Raw genomic sequence first — 18,942 nt, 5'->3', positions numbered from 1 at the left:
TTTGGTATGTGATGGGTATTTTTATTCAGTTATTCTTAAAAGAAAAAAAAAGTGCTTTAGGGTTCACCACTCACTTGAGCTGCAGACATGAAGTCTGGTTCAAGATATATTCCTAGAATACAATAAGAATGTGAATAGAGTGAATAAAGTTATGCACTGAAATGAACAAACTGCATGAGCTATGGATGACCACTGTGGAGAACAAATGCAAACAAAAAGGAGTTTCCCATTTAATGAGATCTGATTCCTACAGATCACTAGCAGAAATAAGCTCACTGGACAAAAAATTAGTCACCCCTACAGAAATAATTACAAGCATCATTTAATACACTGTAATTTCACCAACAGATTTTATTACCACCTAGATTCATTTGCCAAGTGAGCCCACTAGTCTGTGCAGATACATCACATCCAGATTAAGCCAACCACTGAGGATTTGATTGCCCTATTCCACTAAACTGTGATGATGTTGATATTGTTATTTTACCTGCTGTTCCAAAATGTCCCAGATATTTTCTGTACAGTCATGTCAAGCGATTTTGCAGGCCATTCAAGATGTAATAGGGTCGGAGACTGTTCACAAAACCAGTCACATATTCTTTCAGCCTGATAAAGTTTGCTGTTGTCTTCTTTATGTGTCTGTATGAGCAAAGGCCTCTTTCAAGCTGTCTGACTCCAAATGTTCATTGAATGCAGTTCCCATCACCATTTTCTCTCATTAACAGATTGGGATAGACTTTTATTCACGGTCTGGGTTTGGAACAGATTTTGATTCACAAGCCGTGAAAAGAGCACCTCCAGTCCCTCTAGGACACAATCTTTTTCCAACCACAAGTCTTATTTTGCCAAGTATATTTTTTGCGCCCACACCACTGTTTGTAGACACACTGAACAGTCTTCCATGAAATACCAACAAATTTAGTAAATTCACATACCGTATGGCCATGAGCATGGCCAAACATGATTGCCCCCTTTCCCCATTCTGTCACGTCTTTACATTTATCCATGTCTATGCACAATGTCTGCTTGAAATATAAATCTGTCACTGATTGCTAGTGCCTTGTTGTCATTATGGTCTTCAGTCCAGAGACTGGTTTGATGCTGCTCTCCATGCTACTTTATCCTGTGCAACCTTCTTAATCTCTGAGTAACTACTGCAACCTACATCCTTCTGAATCTGCTTAGTGTATTCATCTCTTGGTCTCCATCTATGATTTTTACCCTCCACCCTTTCTTCCACCACTAAATTGGTGTTCCCTTGATGCCGCAGAACGTGTCCTACTAATCGATCCCTTCTTCTGGTCAAGTTGTTCCATAAATTCCTCTTCTCTCTGATTCTATTCAGTACCTCCCCATTAGTTACGTGATCTACCCATCTAATCTTCAGCATTCTTCTGAAGCACCACAGTTTGCTTCTTGTCTAAACTATTTATTGTCTATGTTTCACATCCATACATGACTACACTCCATACAAATACTTTTAGAAAAGATTTCTTGACATTTAAATCTATACTAAATGTTAACAAAATGCTCTTCTTCAGAAACACTTTTCTTGCCATTGCTAGTCTACATTTTATATCCTCTCTACTTTGACAATCATCAGTTATTTTGCTCCCCAAACAGCAGAACTCCTCTACTACTTTAAGTGTCTCATTTCCTAATCTAATTCCATTATCCTCGTTTTGCTTTTGTTGATGTTCATATTATATCTGCATTTCAAGACACTGCCCTTCCAGGTCCTTTGCTGTCTCTGACAGAATTACAATGTCATCGGCAAACCTCAAAGTTTTTATTTCTTCTCCATGGATTTTAATTCCTACTCCAAAATTTTCTTTTCTTCCCTTTACTGCTTGCTCAATATACATATTGAATAACATCGGGGATAGGCTACAACCCTGTCTCCCTCCCTTCCCAACTACTGCTTCCCTTTCATGCCCCTCGATTCTTATAACTGCCATCTGGTTCTTGTACAAATTGTAAATAGGCTTTCACTCCCTGTATTTGACCCCTGCCACCTTCAGAATTTGAAAGAGAGTATTCCAGTCAACATTGTCAAAAGCTTTCTCTAAGTCTACAAATGCTAGAAACATAGGTTTGCCATTCCTTAACTTATCTTCTAAGGTAAGTCATAGGGTCAGTATTGCCTCATGGCCGGCTGAAGTGGCCGTGCGGTTAAAGGCGCTGCAGTCTGGAACCGCAAGACCGCTACGGTTGCAGGTTCGAATCCTGCCTCGGGCATGGATGTTTGTGATGTCCTTAGGTTAGTTAGGTTTAACTAGCTCTAAGTTCTAGGCGACTAATGACCTCAGCAGTTGAGTCCCATAGTGCTCAGAGCCATTTGAACCATATGCCTCACGTGTTCCAAACTAATCTTCCCCAAGGTCGGCTTCTACCAGTTTTTCCATTTGTCTGTAAAAAATTTGTGTAAGTATTTTACAGCCTTGACTTATTAAACTAGTAGTTCGGTAATTTTCACACCTGTCAACACCTGCTTTCTTTGGGATTGGAATTATTATATTCTTCTTGAAGTCTGAGGCTCCTGTCTCATACATCTTGCTCACCAAATGGTAGAGTTTTGTCATAGCTGGCTCTCCCAAGGCTATCAGTAGTTCTAATGGAATGTTCTCTACTCCCGGGGCCTTGTTTTGACTTAGGTCTTTCAGTGCTCTGTCAAATTCTTCACACAGTGTCACATCTCCCATTTCATCTTCATTTACATCCTCTTCCATTTCCATAACATTTTCCTCAAGTACATTGCCCTTGTATATACCCTCTATAAACTCCTTCCGCCTTTCTGCTTTCCCTTCTTTGCTTAGAACTGGTTTTCCATCTGAGCTATTGATATTCATACAAGTGGTTCTCTTTTCTCCAAAGGTATCTTTAATTTTCCTGTGGGCAGTATCTATCTTACCCCTAGTGATATATGTCTCTACATCCTTACATTTGTCCTCTAGCCATCCCTGCTTAACCATTTTGCTCTTCCTGTCGATCTTATTTTTGAGACGCTTGTATTCCTTTTTGCCTACTTCATTTACTGCATTTTTATATTTTCTCCATTCATCAATTAAATTCAGTATCTCTTCCGTTACCCAAGGATTTCTACTAGCCCTCACCTTTTGCCTAGTTGATCCTCTGCTGCTTTCACTATTTCATCTCTCAAAGCTACCCATTCTTCTTCTACCGTATTTCTTTCCCCTGTTCCTGTCAGTCGTTCCCTAATGCTCTCTCTGAAATTCTCTACAAACTCTGGTTCTTTCAGTTTATCCAGGTCCCATCTTCTTAAATACCTACCTGTTTGCAGTTTCTTCAGTTTTACTCTACAGTTCATAACCAATAGGTTGCAGTCAGAGTGGCTGGAAATGTCTTAGAATTTAAATCCTGGTTCCTAAATCTCTGTGTTACCATTATATAATCTATCTGAAACCTTCCAGTGTCTGCAGACCTCTTCCATATATACAACCTTCTTTCATGATTCTTAAACCAAGTGTTAGCTATGATCAAGTTCAGCTCTGTGCAAAATTCTACCAGGCAGCTGCTTCTGTCATTCCTTATCCTCATTCCATATTCACCTAGTACTTTTCCTTCCCTTCCTTTTCCTACTATTGAATTCCAGTCCCCCATGACTATTAAATTTTTGTCTCCCTTCACTATCTGAATAATTTCTTTTATCTCATCATACATTTCTTCAATCTCTTTATCAGCTGTAGAGCTAGTTGGCATATAAACTTGTACTACTGTGGTACGTGCGGGCTTTGTGTCTATATTGGCTACAACAATGCGTTCACTATGCTGTTCATTGTAGCTGACCCGTGCTACTATTATTTGATTCACAATTAAACTACTCCTGCATTACCCCTATTTGATTTTGTTTTTATAACCCTGTATTCACTTAACCAGAAGTCTTGTTCCTCCTGCCACCGAACTTCAGCACTCCCACTATATCTATCTTTAACCTATCCAGTTCCCTTTTTAAATTTTCTAACCTACCTGCCCGATTAAGGGATCTGACATTCCACACTCCAATTCGTTTAACACCAGTTTTCTTTCTCCTGGCTAATGCCTTATGCTCACATAAAGGCAGTGCATGTGCAGCTGAGCACGTGATATCTGTGTGTGCACACTGGGCTGACAAATTGTTTGTCCGGTGAGCTTACATTTCTGATCTTTCTGGATAAAAATACCTAGAACCGTGTTAGCACAGAGATAAACAGATGTCCAGTACAGTGTGATGGTCAAGACTAGCATACACCATCTGCTGCGGATTAGTAAAACATTTCTGGGGAAGAATATGACTCAGTCTGACATTTGCCTAACTGCTAAAAACAGTGTCTAGGCTGGCCTGTGTACCAAACCAGCAATGATTAACACATTCACTGCAGCTGATGCTTACAAAAATCAACATGAGCTACAGCCCAGTTTGGCTAATGTTTATAAGCATTTCCATGTACAGTGTATAACTTATGGGTCACAGCAACCAGTTTGCACCTTTGTAATAACAGACAACAAGTAATACAGAGGAGATAAACATATTCTTTGCCTTGATGATATGCAGCAGTCTGGCACAACTTGATTCTTTCCAAGTATATTGGTCAACAAACCACACTCAGCTACAAATAAATCAACATTCAGTAACCTAAATTTACATCCATACATTGCAAACCACCATGACGAGCATTGCAGAGCGTACCCTCTGTTATATCACCCATTAACATTTCTTTCGATTACAGTCATATAATAGGAGGGGGAAAATGATTGCTTAATGCCTATGTGCATGCTGTAATTATTCTAATCTTGCTACATAGGAAGCAATAGTATATTCTATTAATCACACTGCTTTGGGATCTAGGCTTGATTGTGACTACTATGTGACAGTTCTCTGCGATCAGTTGTAAAAGTGTTTTGAAAGCAGTTTTATTTTAATTATTTATGTACATATTCCTTAGATACTTTAAGGCATGTAGTGAATACATATACCCAAATTCTATGCTTCTCTGTCAAAAAATTCACCTAATGAATACAAGACTTTTTCAAGTAAATATATCTTTAATTTATTTTTAAATAATGCTTTGTTACAATGTAGGCATTTGGTGGAGTTTGGCAGAGTACTATACACCTTTTTGCACCCAAGTCAGATTGTTTAGTTTGTAATGGAGGTCAGCCTTCCTCATTGCGTTGTGATCATGCAACATTTCGTTGGTTTCATAATGGGCAGGATTGTCAACCATGAAATTCAAGTAAATATATTGGGATGTTGTAGGAAGTATCTCAAGTTTCTTGAACAGATTATGATAGGAGGATCTTGGTTGTATGCTGAATATTGTTTGGACCACCTTTTTCTGCTGCAAGATTTTCTCTGATGAAGCTGAATTGCCCAAAAGATAATTACATAGCACATGACAGAGTGGAAGTATCCAAAATAAGTAGATTTTGTGACACTAACATCTCGAATTTGTGAGATTGTCCTAATGGCAAAAGTAGCAGAGGACAAACATTTTATGGTTTGGAGAATATGGTATTCCCAGCTGACCCTAATGTGTATGAGGAGACCTAAGAATTTGGTGCAATGTACCCTTTGTATTTGCTGACTGTCATGTAAAATAGGAATCTCTTGTGGGACTTTGTGATCAAAGCTGAAATGGATGTGTTTGGTTTTGCTCAGTTTTAGTGTTAGTGAGTTTACTCTGAAAGTAATTTGTTGGCTTCAGCTTCTATGTCAGTGGACTGTTTGTTTAACACAATGCTAGTATCATCAGCAAACATAGTAAACTTGCATGTTTTGTATGACAAAGGTAGGTCATTTATGTAAATCACAAACAGCAGTGGACTGATCCCTGAAAGACTCCGTAAAGTACAGTGCCCCAGTCAGACTTCACCACCCCTCCTGCTATGCTGCTCTTATTAAGAACTACCTTCCGCTTCCTATTATTTCGGTAAGATTGTGGCCAGTTTCCCACTGTCCCTCTGATGTCATAGTGGCCTACTTTGTTGACAAGTATTTTGTCATCCACAAAGTCTAAAACCTTAGAGAGATCACAAGCGATTCCAACTTGCTTCATTTTTTTTATTAAGAGATTCCAATATGTCGTTTTTGAATGAAAATACCTCTTCAGTAGAAGACGACAAACTGTTTTATCACTAATGTTAGAACAACGAGGTGTCTCACAATTCTTGGATTAAGCAACCTTTCAAGGAATTTTGCAAATATGTTCATAAGAGGGATGGGATGATAGTGACACGTGTTGTGTCTCCCTTTTTGTGGAGTGGCTTCACTACAGCAAACTTCATTTCATCTGGGAAGACACATAGACGCATTAAATGTGGGGGCTAAAACTTTGGACAGTCGATCAGAGCAGGCTTTTAGTAGTTTATTGCAAATATTATCTACACCTGATGATCCTCTGCTTTTTAATGATGCAATGATTTTGTTTACCTTGTTTCTGGCTATGGAGGGTACACTTATTTCACTTACTGGGTGGGGAAATTTGTGTTTCAGTTATGTCCACTGCACTTTCTAAAAAGCCTTTACAACCTATTTGTGCAGCAGCACATATGAAGTGGTCACTGAAGGTTTTTGCAACTAGATCTTGATTGCTTATATGTTTATTATCTATGTTTAAAACAAAGTCTACATGTTTATTAGCACTGTTGGCATCTATCTCACTTCTGATTACGTCCCAGATTGTTTTGATTTTATTTCAGGATTGGGTGGTTCAAAATGGTTCAAATGGCTCTGAGCACTATGGGACTTAACACCTGAGGTCATCAGTCCCCTAGAACTTGGACCTAATTAAACCTAACTAACCTAAGGACATCGCACATATCCATGCCTGAGGCAGGATTCGAACCTGCGACCATAGTGGTCGTGCGGTTCCAAGCTTCAAGTGCCTAGCACCTCTTGGCCACACCGGCTGGGTCAGGATTGGGTGATTTTGGTGTTACAATATGAACTTTTTGAATGTTTAATTACTTTACTTAATATTTTACAGTACTTTTTTTATAATGATTTGATCGCACAAGATTTCCTGAATGTTTTTCTGTTGTGATTCACACTAGTATTTGGAGGATATCCTTATCCCCTTTGTGGTCCATGAATTTTTTTGTGATTTCTTTGGGTTGATTCTTGTAAACATTTTCTGGGAAGAAAACTTCAAATAATGATGCAATTTCATTGCTAAACAAATTATATTTGGAATTGATATCTGTTTCACAATAAATGTGATTCCAATTTACATTTTGGAGGCATGACTTAAAGGCCTTAATTGTTTCATCATTTACAGAACTTACTACCTTCCACTGGAGCTCAGTTTTGTTCTGGTAAGTAATCATATTATGAATGGTAAGTCTATGACCATCATGATCAGAGAGGACAATCATTGTTTTATTAATGGTGATACTGCCCAGATTCCCTTGGTCATCAAATATGTTGTCAATCAGGGTGCTTGAATTAGAAGTCACTCTGGTGGGATAATTGACCACTGGGATAAGGTTTTAGGTGTATATCAAATTCTCTGGATCTGACTACCCACTACCGTGTGTTAGGAAGTTGATACTAAAATCTACAGGTACTACGACATCTCTTAGAATTAAATACATCACGTAAAAGTGAGTCAACAGCTTTGTCCAGATTGTCTGAGGGTGGCCAATATATTGCTACAATTAAGAGGGTAGAATCACTTTCAGAATACTCAATGGCACATACTTCAAAATGTTGCTCTAAGCAAAAATTGTGTACATCAATTGTTTTACAGTTGACACAGTTCTTTATGAAAATAGCAACACCACCTCCTTTTCTGTGTTTGCTGCAGTATAAAGCTTTAAGATTGTATTCAGGTATTACAACTCTTTCCATTCCTGAACAGTGAAGCACAGTACATGGGCATGGTCTACACTTCCATTATCCCGCACACTGATCGAGAGTTCATTTAGTTTATTACACAAGCCTCTAATATTCTGGTATAAGACTGCCAGATGATGCTTTTCAGTGCTAGTTATAATGTTTTATCTAAAAAAGAATTCTGAGTTTCTGAGTTCAGGGGTGCTTCCCTGACCTTTGATTGGAAACCATTCGTTTTATGTGGTCTGTCTATATCCACTCCCTTTCATAGAGTCGAGTTCTTCTGAAACTGATGTGTTTAGAAGGGCACCTAATACTTCTTTTCCTGATCTGTTTAGGCATATTCCATGAATAGTAAACAACTCTCCACTAAAATTGCTTATGTTTGCAACACTACTGCTGAAAAGTCTTTGCTAATTTAAAGTTTGTTTGTGAGAGGGCTTCATTTACACAGGACTGTGGGATTAAGTTATATCTCTTGGGGATGTTCATAACCAAAATATTGGATAAATGAAGTGCTGACAATATCTCTTTTAATGTTTGTATTACGTCATAACCTTCATTGCAGGCCAATTTCTTTGTGCCACCGATGAATATTACATACTCATTTTTTCCATTTTTTGGATTGCAACCTAAAAGTACTTTCTGGATTTTTTCTGAGCAGAATGCTTATTGTTACCAGAACTTGCACTTGTTGTTGCTGTTGTTGTTGTTGCTGTTGAAGACTTACGTTTCAGCTTATCGAAAATAATTTTTTCTGGTCACTTTCATTCTTTGACACTTTAACACATGAATTAAGCTTAAGTTCTGAGCCGCACAATGGTATGCTGCTACTACACATAAGGACACCAAATTCGTTTACACTCACAAACTTTGCACCACTTGTTGTAGGTGACATTTTCACGTCCGATATTCTGTATTTGTTGCTTACTTGCTTCCATTCTGACAATTTATCTCCTCTGTCTTGTGGCAGGTCTAGTGTGTTTTGTTCCAAACTCAGCTGCATATTTTCATATTACACACTTTTGTTCTCTCTTTTTATACTGTCAATCACATATTGCAAAATTAAAATATATTCACTAAATGTTGTGAATTCTCTCTTGCACTGGTCACACGGTATATTTTTGACTGCATTACTGTAATTCTTTTTAGTAGTTAAATCACACACCAGTACACTCACTGCCATCTTCATAAACTCTCCTTTGTAACATGATTACATTTTTGCCAGTATCCTTCTGTATGAATTGAAGTCTGGCACCTTCTCTATATATAATAAGCCTATGCAATCAAACCATTTTATATTCCTACAAATAAATACACTCAGGTACTTGTATGAGTTGACTCAGTCCAACTAACTCACTGATATCACTGCCTTAGGATACTACTTTCTGTGTTTTTTAAGTACACATTTTTTCATTTATGAACATGTAAAGCAAGTTATTAATATTTGCAGCACTTGGAAATCTCATAAATGTCTGACTGCAGCTTTTTCTCATACAGTACTTCATCAACTACAAAAAGGCCATGGTTATTATTGATATTATCTGCCAGGCCAGTGATATACAGAATGGACAGCAAGGGTCCCAACACACTTCCCTGTGGCCCAATTGAAGTTACGTGTACACATGCTGATGACCCTTCACTCAAGATAATATGTTGCATTCTCCCTACCAAGAGGTCCTCAATCCTGTCACAACTTTCATTTGATAGCTCATATGAGCATGCTTTAATAATTAATAATATCAAGACATCAACTTCTGTTGCATATGCTGGACTTCAGTAACAATTAAATAATTCAGCAAGGTCAACATCTGGTAAAAATTCAGCCACTCCTACAGAAAATGGAAATGAAACTGAAAGACCCATTTTATCTCAATCAAGGTTTTTTTTTTTTTTTTACACAGTAGGTGTACAATCTGGTCTTCAGACTGCATATATCCGTTAAGGACAACATTGTGAACAAAAGAAATCAAATTTTTCTCCACTAACAGCTACATATTAAGTACAAGAAGTGAAACCCAGGGAGTCCAAACGACTACTACATGAAGGCAACGCCTTAAATGAGAACAATCTTTACAAATAGTTGACAACCCATCATGTAAAGACACTCATGGTGAATTAAAAGGACACTTCTAAGGAATCTCTCCTCTCTTAACACAAATACAGGCTACTAGTAACCTGACAGCAACAAATTGCTTAAGTTTTCCTAAAGAAGTAAGACACATTATCCGGAATGAGATTTTCACTCTGCAGCAGTGTGTGCACTAATATGAAATTTCCTGGCAGATTAAAACTGTGTGCCAGACCAAGACTCAAATTCAGTACCTTTGCTTTTCACGAGCAAGTGCTCTACCATCTGAGCTACCCAAGCACGATTTGCACCCCATCCTCACAGCTTTACTTCTGCTGGTACCTTGTCTCCTACAGAGTGGGTAATTGAGTGGTGTTGTCCACAATGGATGAGGGTGGCCTCATAGATTGACAGCTGTATTGTGTACAACACCAGCTGCCACGTAACTTGGTGCACCTTTCCACAATGGTGGTTTTTGACAGACATGCTGCCCCCTATGCATTCTTCATTCTATGGTGGATGTCTAGTGTTTGTCCTCTGGCAGCCAAGAAAAGTATAATACCCTGTTGGTTCTGTTTGGACACATTTGTTAATAATATCACCATAGTTCACATTTTCATATTTACTGCAGATATGTCAAAAAGACACAAATTCCGCACTAATCTGCTTCCTACATGTCGGTGCTTATATATGTGCCTTGGAGTCATGGTACATTGCATACACACTGCAGAAATGTCCTCAAATGGAAATTGTTTGATTGCCCCTTGTATAATAAGTGGAAAGAAATTATGCTTATCGTTAAATGAGATGAAAATTTAACTGTGATGGAGAGCTGAAATACAACAGTAAAAAAAGAAAGTAGAGGAAAAATTGTAAGAAATATGTCAAATTACCCTGGACCTCCAGAAGAATTAATAATTACATTTCCAAAGAAGGCAGATGCTGACAGGTGTGACCATTACAGAAAGTCAGTTTACTAAGTCATGGTTGCAATATACTGACACAAATTATTCAGAATGGAAAGACTGGTAGGTGATCCTGGGGGCTATCAGTTTGGGTTCTGGAGAAATGCAGGAGTATGCAAGGCAGTACTCACCCTACAAGGTATTTTAGAAGACACGATTGAAGAAAGACAAATCTGTGTAGATTTAGAGATAGCTTTTGACAATGTTACCTTGAAATTCTGAAGGGGCAGGTATAAAATACAGGGAGCAAAAGGAAACAAATCAAGAGGTATTGAACTGAGTTAGAGAAAAAGGGCTTATGGCACAACTTAAGTAAATGAACAATCATTTGGTTGGGCATGCCATGATTCATAGAGGAATAATCAATTTGGTAATGGATGGAAGTGTGGGTGGCAAAAATTGTAGACAGGGACCAATACCTGACAACAGGAAGCAGATTGAAAGAGATGTAGATTGCACTAGCTCTGCAGAGAAAAAACAGCTTGCAGAGGATGGAATAATGTGGACTGCTGGCTTTGTCAAACCAATCTTTGTCCTGAAGAGCACAACAACACTGTTTGAATTTATTTTCTCTAATTCTTTTTAATAATCATTTCAATGTATTCTAAACCTAATGTTCATTCTTCATCAAATGCATCTCATTATTCATTGTTTGACTGTAGTGGTTGTGAATCAGAGTTGCTGTTGAGATTGCTTGAAATAATGCTTATGAAGCTTATGAGTGCCGGACGGCATGCAGGCTTGTGACTGACACTTACATGTATTTTAGAATCTAGTGCCATTTCATGTGCAGATATTATATAAGCTGGCAGTGTTATATGTGTGCTGAACTCTAACTTCTAGATAACGGTTTATTATGATGTTGGTTAATAGCTCACACATGCTCCCAAGTTTACAGCCTGTGAGTTAGTGTCTCATATTGATGCTTTCAGTGCACATGTTAAGCCAGCGTACAGATTCAGTCTGAGTCAAGCTTCCCTCTCATCTCCCAGGGTAATACTGTATGAACTACATTACGGTAACAGCTCATGCTAAATCAATGATTCTCTTCAAAATTGTGGTTTAACGTCATTTTATTTATTTTAATTTCATCCCAAACATTTCAGCTAATATCTTACTTAGTAAACAAAAAATCCTCTACTTTGAAGAAAGTCACTACAATTTCAGGATTATAGTGAAGTGCCACTGATGTACTAATGTACTCCTATTTTATGCAATTAAATGTATACAGCTGTTGTGGTCTTGTGCTTAGCATTTTTGACCTTCGGTCGTGGGGTCCCCAGTTCGATTGCTGGCCAATAAAGCCATACACACATTTCATTCCACTTTACTAACATGAGAGCATAGCCACAGGTGACAGCTAGTTACTCATGAAAGTAAGTGTCAGATCCATGGAATGATAGTGGGATAGTGTGAATAAGAACAAGAGCAAAAAGAAGACTAGGGACAAGAAAAAGCATTTAGTAATAACTATTTCTATCTAAAACTTCTGGTAACTATAAAAATGATACGGAAATGACGAAATAAATCACAATACTGCAACTATGAAATTTAAAGGACTGGTTTTCAGTGAGAAGTTTAGAAATGTTCTGTTGCATTTAGACTGTGAATATAAGAGTTCATTAATTTCCACATTCTACAGGGTGGCACACGAAATGTGTTACCATTTTGTTTTTGAATATAAACTTTATTGTCAATACAATCTGAAAGGAACATATAATACAATCAAGAGCCGTCCATGGAGATTTGTTCTAACTCAGCACATCCTCATTATGTCCACCATTTTCTTTCCTAACTTCCTTCAAATGAACACTGAAGTTAGGGATTACCCCACGGCACATGTCTTCCGTAATTTCACTGCAAGCTTGAAGAATAAGTCTTCTGAGCTCCATTAAATCATGTGGACGTTTTGAGAAAATTTTTTCCTTTAGGTACCCCCATAGAAAAAAAGTCACGTGGATTGAGGTCTGGACTATTGGGGGGCCAATTTTGTCCATCATTGAAGTGACCTGGAAACCTGAGATAAATGATCCGCATGTCGAAATGCTCGTGTAAAACCTCCAACACAGTACTTGCAGTATGTGGCTTTTGCCCACGCTGTAATCCTCGGAGCATAATGTTATAATGTTGTCGTTCATGAAGCACTTGTAGGTTTTCAGTGGCTCAAAAGCATACATTTTCTTTGTTAACCACACCGTCTAAATGAAAATGTGCCTCGTCTGAAAACCAAACGTTGTTGAGAGTTTCTTTCCTATCCTCCGCCCACTGAGCAAACAGTAGTCTCTGCTGCTTGTGTTCTTCAGCGAGCTTCTGTGCACAGGTCGTCTTTTATGGGTACATATGGAGGTCATTTTTAAGAATGCGTTGAACGGAGCATCTTGATATTCCCAGTTGCACTGCTGCCTTTCTACACAATTTCCCGGGACTTCTCTGTATAGCAACTTGTACTGCTTCAATATTCTCCCTCCGCCGAACAAACAGGCTTAGGCCGAGGTCGCTTCGCTTCCAATACTGTTCCTTCCTGTACAAATTTATCGTGCAACCTGTGGATGGTCTTCTTGCAAGGGACTCATTGTGTGTTAAACTGTTGTCGAAAGTGCCTCTGAGTCACAACAAGGCTTTTCATTTCATGAAAAAGTAACACAATTGCCGATCGTTGCTGTGTCGTCAGTCTTCCATTGTCAGCCATTGCTGCTTACTAGTCTCCTAGCAGCAGTATCGTGAATTACACATCATTTGGTAACTCTTTTTTTTTTTTTTTTTTTTTTTCCAAGCTCTGCTGGTACTGCTGTAGAGATCCCAGCGGGATATCTAATGTGCGTTGCAAATTGTGAAAGAAACAATTGGTAACACATTTCGTGCACCACCCTGTATTTATGAACAGAATTATATGTTGGAATCAAAAGTATTCCTAATGTACATACCAGAGACTTATGGGGTACAGATTCAAATGTAGAGTAAGTTATATACATGTGGTGAAATCTTAAATGAATTGAATACATCCACATAAATAAAACTTGTAAGTATCACCAAATATACTTATCTTTTTCTTCTGTTCATTAAAGTTGTCAATAATCACTCCAATGAACAGATTAAGAGTGAAAAATGATCCAAAGATAATGAAGAATACAAAATACAGGTACATATAAATGTTGGTTTCTCGGATTGGCTGCTTGTCCACCTGTAAAAGAAATGCAATTATATTAAAATGGAGCTGTGAGATATACAATTTCCATTGTGCAGTTTACCAACTGCACATCTAGAAAAGTAATTCTACATGAGTGTATGAATGTCATTAGACAATGGAAACTCCAGGTTGGAATGTCAAAAACATCAGGAAAAGGGAAGATTGCTACTTACCAAAATAATTTCTGTGGGGATGAGGACTTTGGTGGAAAGGTTAACAACAATGTTCCAGGAATGTTTCAGCTCTAGCTCTAATCTTCACAGTGAGAAGCAATGAATCTTTTCCCTAATATTGTTACATGTCATTAGAAGTTATTTCCAGTGAATTTTCCTTAAGCCGGCCGGGGTGGCCAAGCGGTTCTAGGTGCTATAGTCTGGAACTGCGCGACCACTACGGTCGCAGGTTCGAGTCCTGCCTCGGGCATGGATTTGTATGATGTCCTTAGGTTAGTTAGGTTTAAGTAGTTCTACATAAGTTCTAGGGGACTGATGACCTTAGAAGTTAAGTCCCATAGTTCTCAGAGCCACTTGAACCAATTTTACTTAACAAATTCTAGATTGTGGTCTTTGCTTGGGATTAGAATACAGGTGGCAACAGAGAATCACTTAATAAAGATACATGAGGTTATCTCTAGCCCTAATGCACAAAAATCAACCATACCAGCATGGATTGCTCGGGTAACACTAATTCCAGAGTATCTCTGTGTGCACATTATATCAGGCAAGCCAAGTAAATAAGAAAAATAACTTACAAATAGTAACTTTAAATATGAGAACAATGAGCAGAAAATGAAAGCTACAAGAAGGTGAAGAAGAAAACGGAAGAGTGTAAGTTGATCCTCTTTGTATTTTGTGACATATGACTGAGACACTGTACAAAATTATACTGGAAAACTTCAAGATGACCTACAGTGTACATCAAAAATGGAATGAGGGTTGGGAATCATTTCATAACCATTTGGATAGAAGTGTGTGAGGTGTGAGAAAGTGGAAAAACTCTATAATTCCTCCTGCTAGATTTATTTTTCTGTATAAAGCGTGGAAGACTGTTTCGTTCAGACCTATACCACATTTATTACTTCCAGATATCTCATAACCCTTCTCAAACCCTGCTGCTATCTTTCCACTGCCATTCATAAGGCATTCAGTTGCTATTAACTCATTTTCAGCTGACACTGGAGGAGTCAACATGGAATAACAACAGTATGAATTAGTATAGATTGCTGTTAACCAAATAGAAGAATCACTGGATATTATTAAGCAATTGGACAAAGTTCTTCATCAGATCAAGAAATACACACACACACACACACACACACACACACACACACACACACACAGAGAGAGAGAGAGAGAGAGAGAGAGAGAGAGAGAGAGAGAGAGTCAGTCAGACATATCATGTACAACTCACGCAACACACATAGCCATAGTTGTCTCTGGTCTCTGACTGGTAAGACCTGAACGCATATGCCTGGAGATGAAAGTTGTCATGTCTGAGTTAAACGTGCATGTACGAGTGTGTGTGTTTGTGTGTATTTATAGATCTGACAAAGGACTTACCTTAATAACATCCAACAGTCTTCTGTCCTAATTCATATTGTTGATACTGAATCCCAGATTTCCTATTATCAGCTGAATAAAAGTTGATAACAACTGAATATCTTACGAATAGCAGTGAAAAGATGGTAGAAGACATTGACAAAGAGTGTGAGATATCGGGATGTACATTGCCCAATGTATGTTTCTGTGTAACAACCTTAGATTTCATACAGTGAATTACTCAATACATTTTATCAACAATGTAGGAAGAGATAGATTGCTACTTAATGTGTCATCTTTACGCTATGAGGTGATCTATATTTTCCTACATTGTTGATATTCCTACCTTGAGTTTTTAAGTCTGTGATTATTCCTTTCACACTTATTATTCATTATCTAATGCTATTTTTAGTAATTGTACATCCTATAAATAACAAATCAGTTACACTATTTCAACTGTAAGAGCGTTATCATTCCCATTGTGTTGAAGCAATAACTTCTAACCCAGAGAGATAATAATTCACTCATGTAAGACAGTTTTGCAAGATTAAACTGAAAGTTCTAGAAAAACACTGTGTAACATCGTTACCAACTGTTGAAGTCATAAGTAGTTCAGTTGATGATAATCTTTAACATGGTTCACAGGCAGACAGTTGCACAAAGTAATGGAAATTTTGCACTGAAGCATCTGTACATAGTGGTAATCAAAGCAATTAAGCACCTTAACAGCAGTCTGCATACATAAAAAGTAATTTTTCAAAATCAATAAAGAAATAAGTGCATCAAACACTTTTATTGCTATTGTAAAACTTACTGTTACACTAAAGTTTTTGTGGATATGTAATTTTGTGTCGTACCTTTGCAAATGTATCAATACTTATAATTAATTTGTCATCATGGAATCTTACATTTTTATGTAAAGGCGAGTGCGAAGCCAAGCAAGTTAGTTATGTTGTTGTAAAACATGTACACATTATTTATCCAGACAGTTTGTATGAATCTCATGCTGTGGAAGATTGGGGCAATGTAAGATTATATGTAGATTTTCACTAAAAATAGATATTGGGCCAGTTTAGTCATATAGCATATTTTTCAAATGCAATATACTCTTCTTGTCATAACAAAATAAGCACAATAAGTCAAACAATGGAAAATCCAGGATGGAATGTTACAGTATTAGAGAAGGAAAGTTGCTACTCACCATATAGCGGAGATGCTGAGTCGCGATAAGCACAACAAAAAGATTCAACAAGAAGATTGCCTATTGTGACTCAGCATCTCCGCTATATGGTGAATAGCAACTTTCCTTCTCTAATATCGTTAGGCACAATAAGATTACTTTAGTTAATATGTGTATTGCCTACCACACCCCTCAATAATTGTTTTAATTCCCACATATGTGGCCAGATTACCCAAATTTTTACAACCAATGCTGCTGGGAGGTCGAATGGTGTACATATGAGGGGAATTTAAGGTATCCAGAAAAATTTTCCTCTGCAGCGGGGTGTGCGCAGACATGAAACTTCCTGGAAGATTAAAACTGTGTGCCAGACAAAGAATCGAACTCGGGACCTATGCCTTTCACGGGCAAGTGCTCCACCATCTGAGCTACATGCTTGGGTAGTTCAGATGGCAGAGCATTTGCCCGTGAAATGCAAAGGTCCCATGTTTGAGTCTCGGTCTGGCACACAGGTTTAATCTAATTTAAGGTTATGTTAATGGTGGTGATTTTGATGCTGCAGAAGTCTTTTACTTGTAGAGGCTATGCTGTTTGCTAGTGGGTTAGCATGCCCTTTACAGTGTGTGCCACAATAGCAAGGCGAACAGCCAAAGAATACTTTGCTGCCTTGACTGAAGAAAATGAAATGTATTCTAATAATGTTACATGTTCAGCTGTTCTTGACTGAATTGAATACATGACAATCTATGTACAGGGCCATGTCTTATGTTACACTTAATTAATTGAACTCAAACTTCAATCGGGAATGATATTGTGCACCGAACATATATAATGATTTCAGAATATGTAGAGAATTCATGAAAATATTTGTGCCCCACTGATTTGTAGTTTGGTGATGATCACAGTGTGTGCCCTTTATTGTGGTTATTTAAAGCAGTTTGACTCAAACAAACTATTTAATTCACAGTCAAGCAATATAAAAAAGTGATAGTTGAAAATTACACAATGGAAACTCCAGGTAGGAATATCAACAATGCAGGAAAGGCAGATTGCTGCTTACCATAAAGAAAACATGTCTAGTTGCAGACAGGCATAATTAAAAGACGCATGTAACTTTTGGTTACAGGTAACAGGGTATTTAATTTAGATCCCATCTGCAGACATCTGCGCCTGGGTTGATCTCAGAACTTCAGTGCATCCAGGTTCAGACAAGCGCGAAGGTGGGCTTTAGAACTATCATCGAGTACAATTCAAGACCTCCTGGTAGGCAAATTGCCACACTGGTAATACACCCAGGATCATGCTGGCTATTAATTAATTTGAGTGAGAGTTGGAGAAGAAATAGGTTGTCGGTGGCAGCATGGTGAACCTAGTTGGTTACAGGCGGTACTGTTTGCAGTACTTTACTCAACTCAGCACAGGGCAAAGTTCTACAGAACCCTGGGGCATCTGTTGCTGCAATTGGCAAGCCAGAGGCAGCCAGTACTACGCCAATAATCTGTGCAGAGGAAGCAATTTCAACGGCAGCATGTGGACACAGCTCGTGTGGTGTGACAAATGCGTCAACTGAACAGGCTACAGCAACACTGCTTGCTCTCTGTCTTGGCAGTTTGCTCGAACAGTCCAGCCCCACAACTATCAGATTAGTACGAGGGACTGCTTTCTGACTTAACAGATCTAGTTGCTGGCGAGCATAACAATTGACACCTGTGAGTGGTTGTGTTGCAGCTCAGTATGGCAACCATTGGCAGCAATACCAATGACATAGGCATGTAGCAGTCAGCAACAGCTAGTGGAGTGTAATGCCCATCATCATGTGGAACAGTGAAGCAACCAAGGAGTCATGGCTGCAATACTGATTATGTAGCATGAGTTCTTTGACTACAATCACGAATGGCTGCAACTGCTGTTTATGTGGTGTGGGTCCTTTGGCTACAATCACAACCTATTGACCAATGACTCAGCTTCAGGTGGCCTGCTCTTTCAGTCAATTTTAGAGGGTGTCTGGGAAGTAGGGACGAATATTAAAGTGGTATGGAACATATAAAATTGATTGACAATGTTGTTTTTTGTACAAACACATTAAGTAACTTCTCCCACTTACGTATGAAATATTATATCCTCCATACAACCACCTAAGGCAACACGGCAACAAGCAACGCTTTCA

General features: G+C 38.2%; 1 protein-coding gene across 1 annotated transcript in view; it reads right to left on the bottom strand.

Moving 5' to 3' along the window:
- The window catches only part of LOC124623171 (sodium channel protein para), an 876,466-nt gene that overhangs the window by 127,053 nt on the left and 730,471 nt on the right, over positions 1 to 18,942 (bottom strand). The window contains exon 29 of the mRNA XM_047148975.1: positions 13,914 to 14,051. Within this exon, the coding sequence (XP_047004931.1) occupies positions 13,914 to 14,051 (138 nt within the window). The remainder of the gene's footprint in view (positions 1 to 13,913; positions 14,052 to 18,942) is intronic.

The sequence above is a fragment of the Schistocerca americana genome, chromosome 7 (genome assembly GCF_021461395.2).
Source record: "Schistocerca americana isolate TAMUIC-IGC-003095 chromosome 7, iqSchAmer2.1, whole genome shotgun sequence".
Taxonomy (NCBI): Eukaryota; Metazoa; Arthropoda; class Insecta; order Orthoptera; family Acrididae; genus Schistocerca; species Schistocerca americana.
This window is presented reverse-complemented; position numbering and strand designations above follow the sequence as displayed.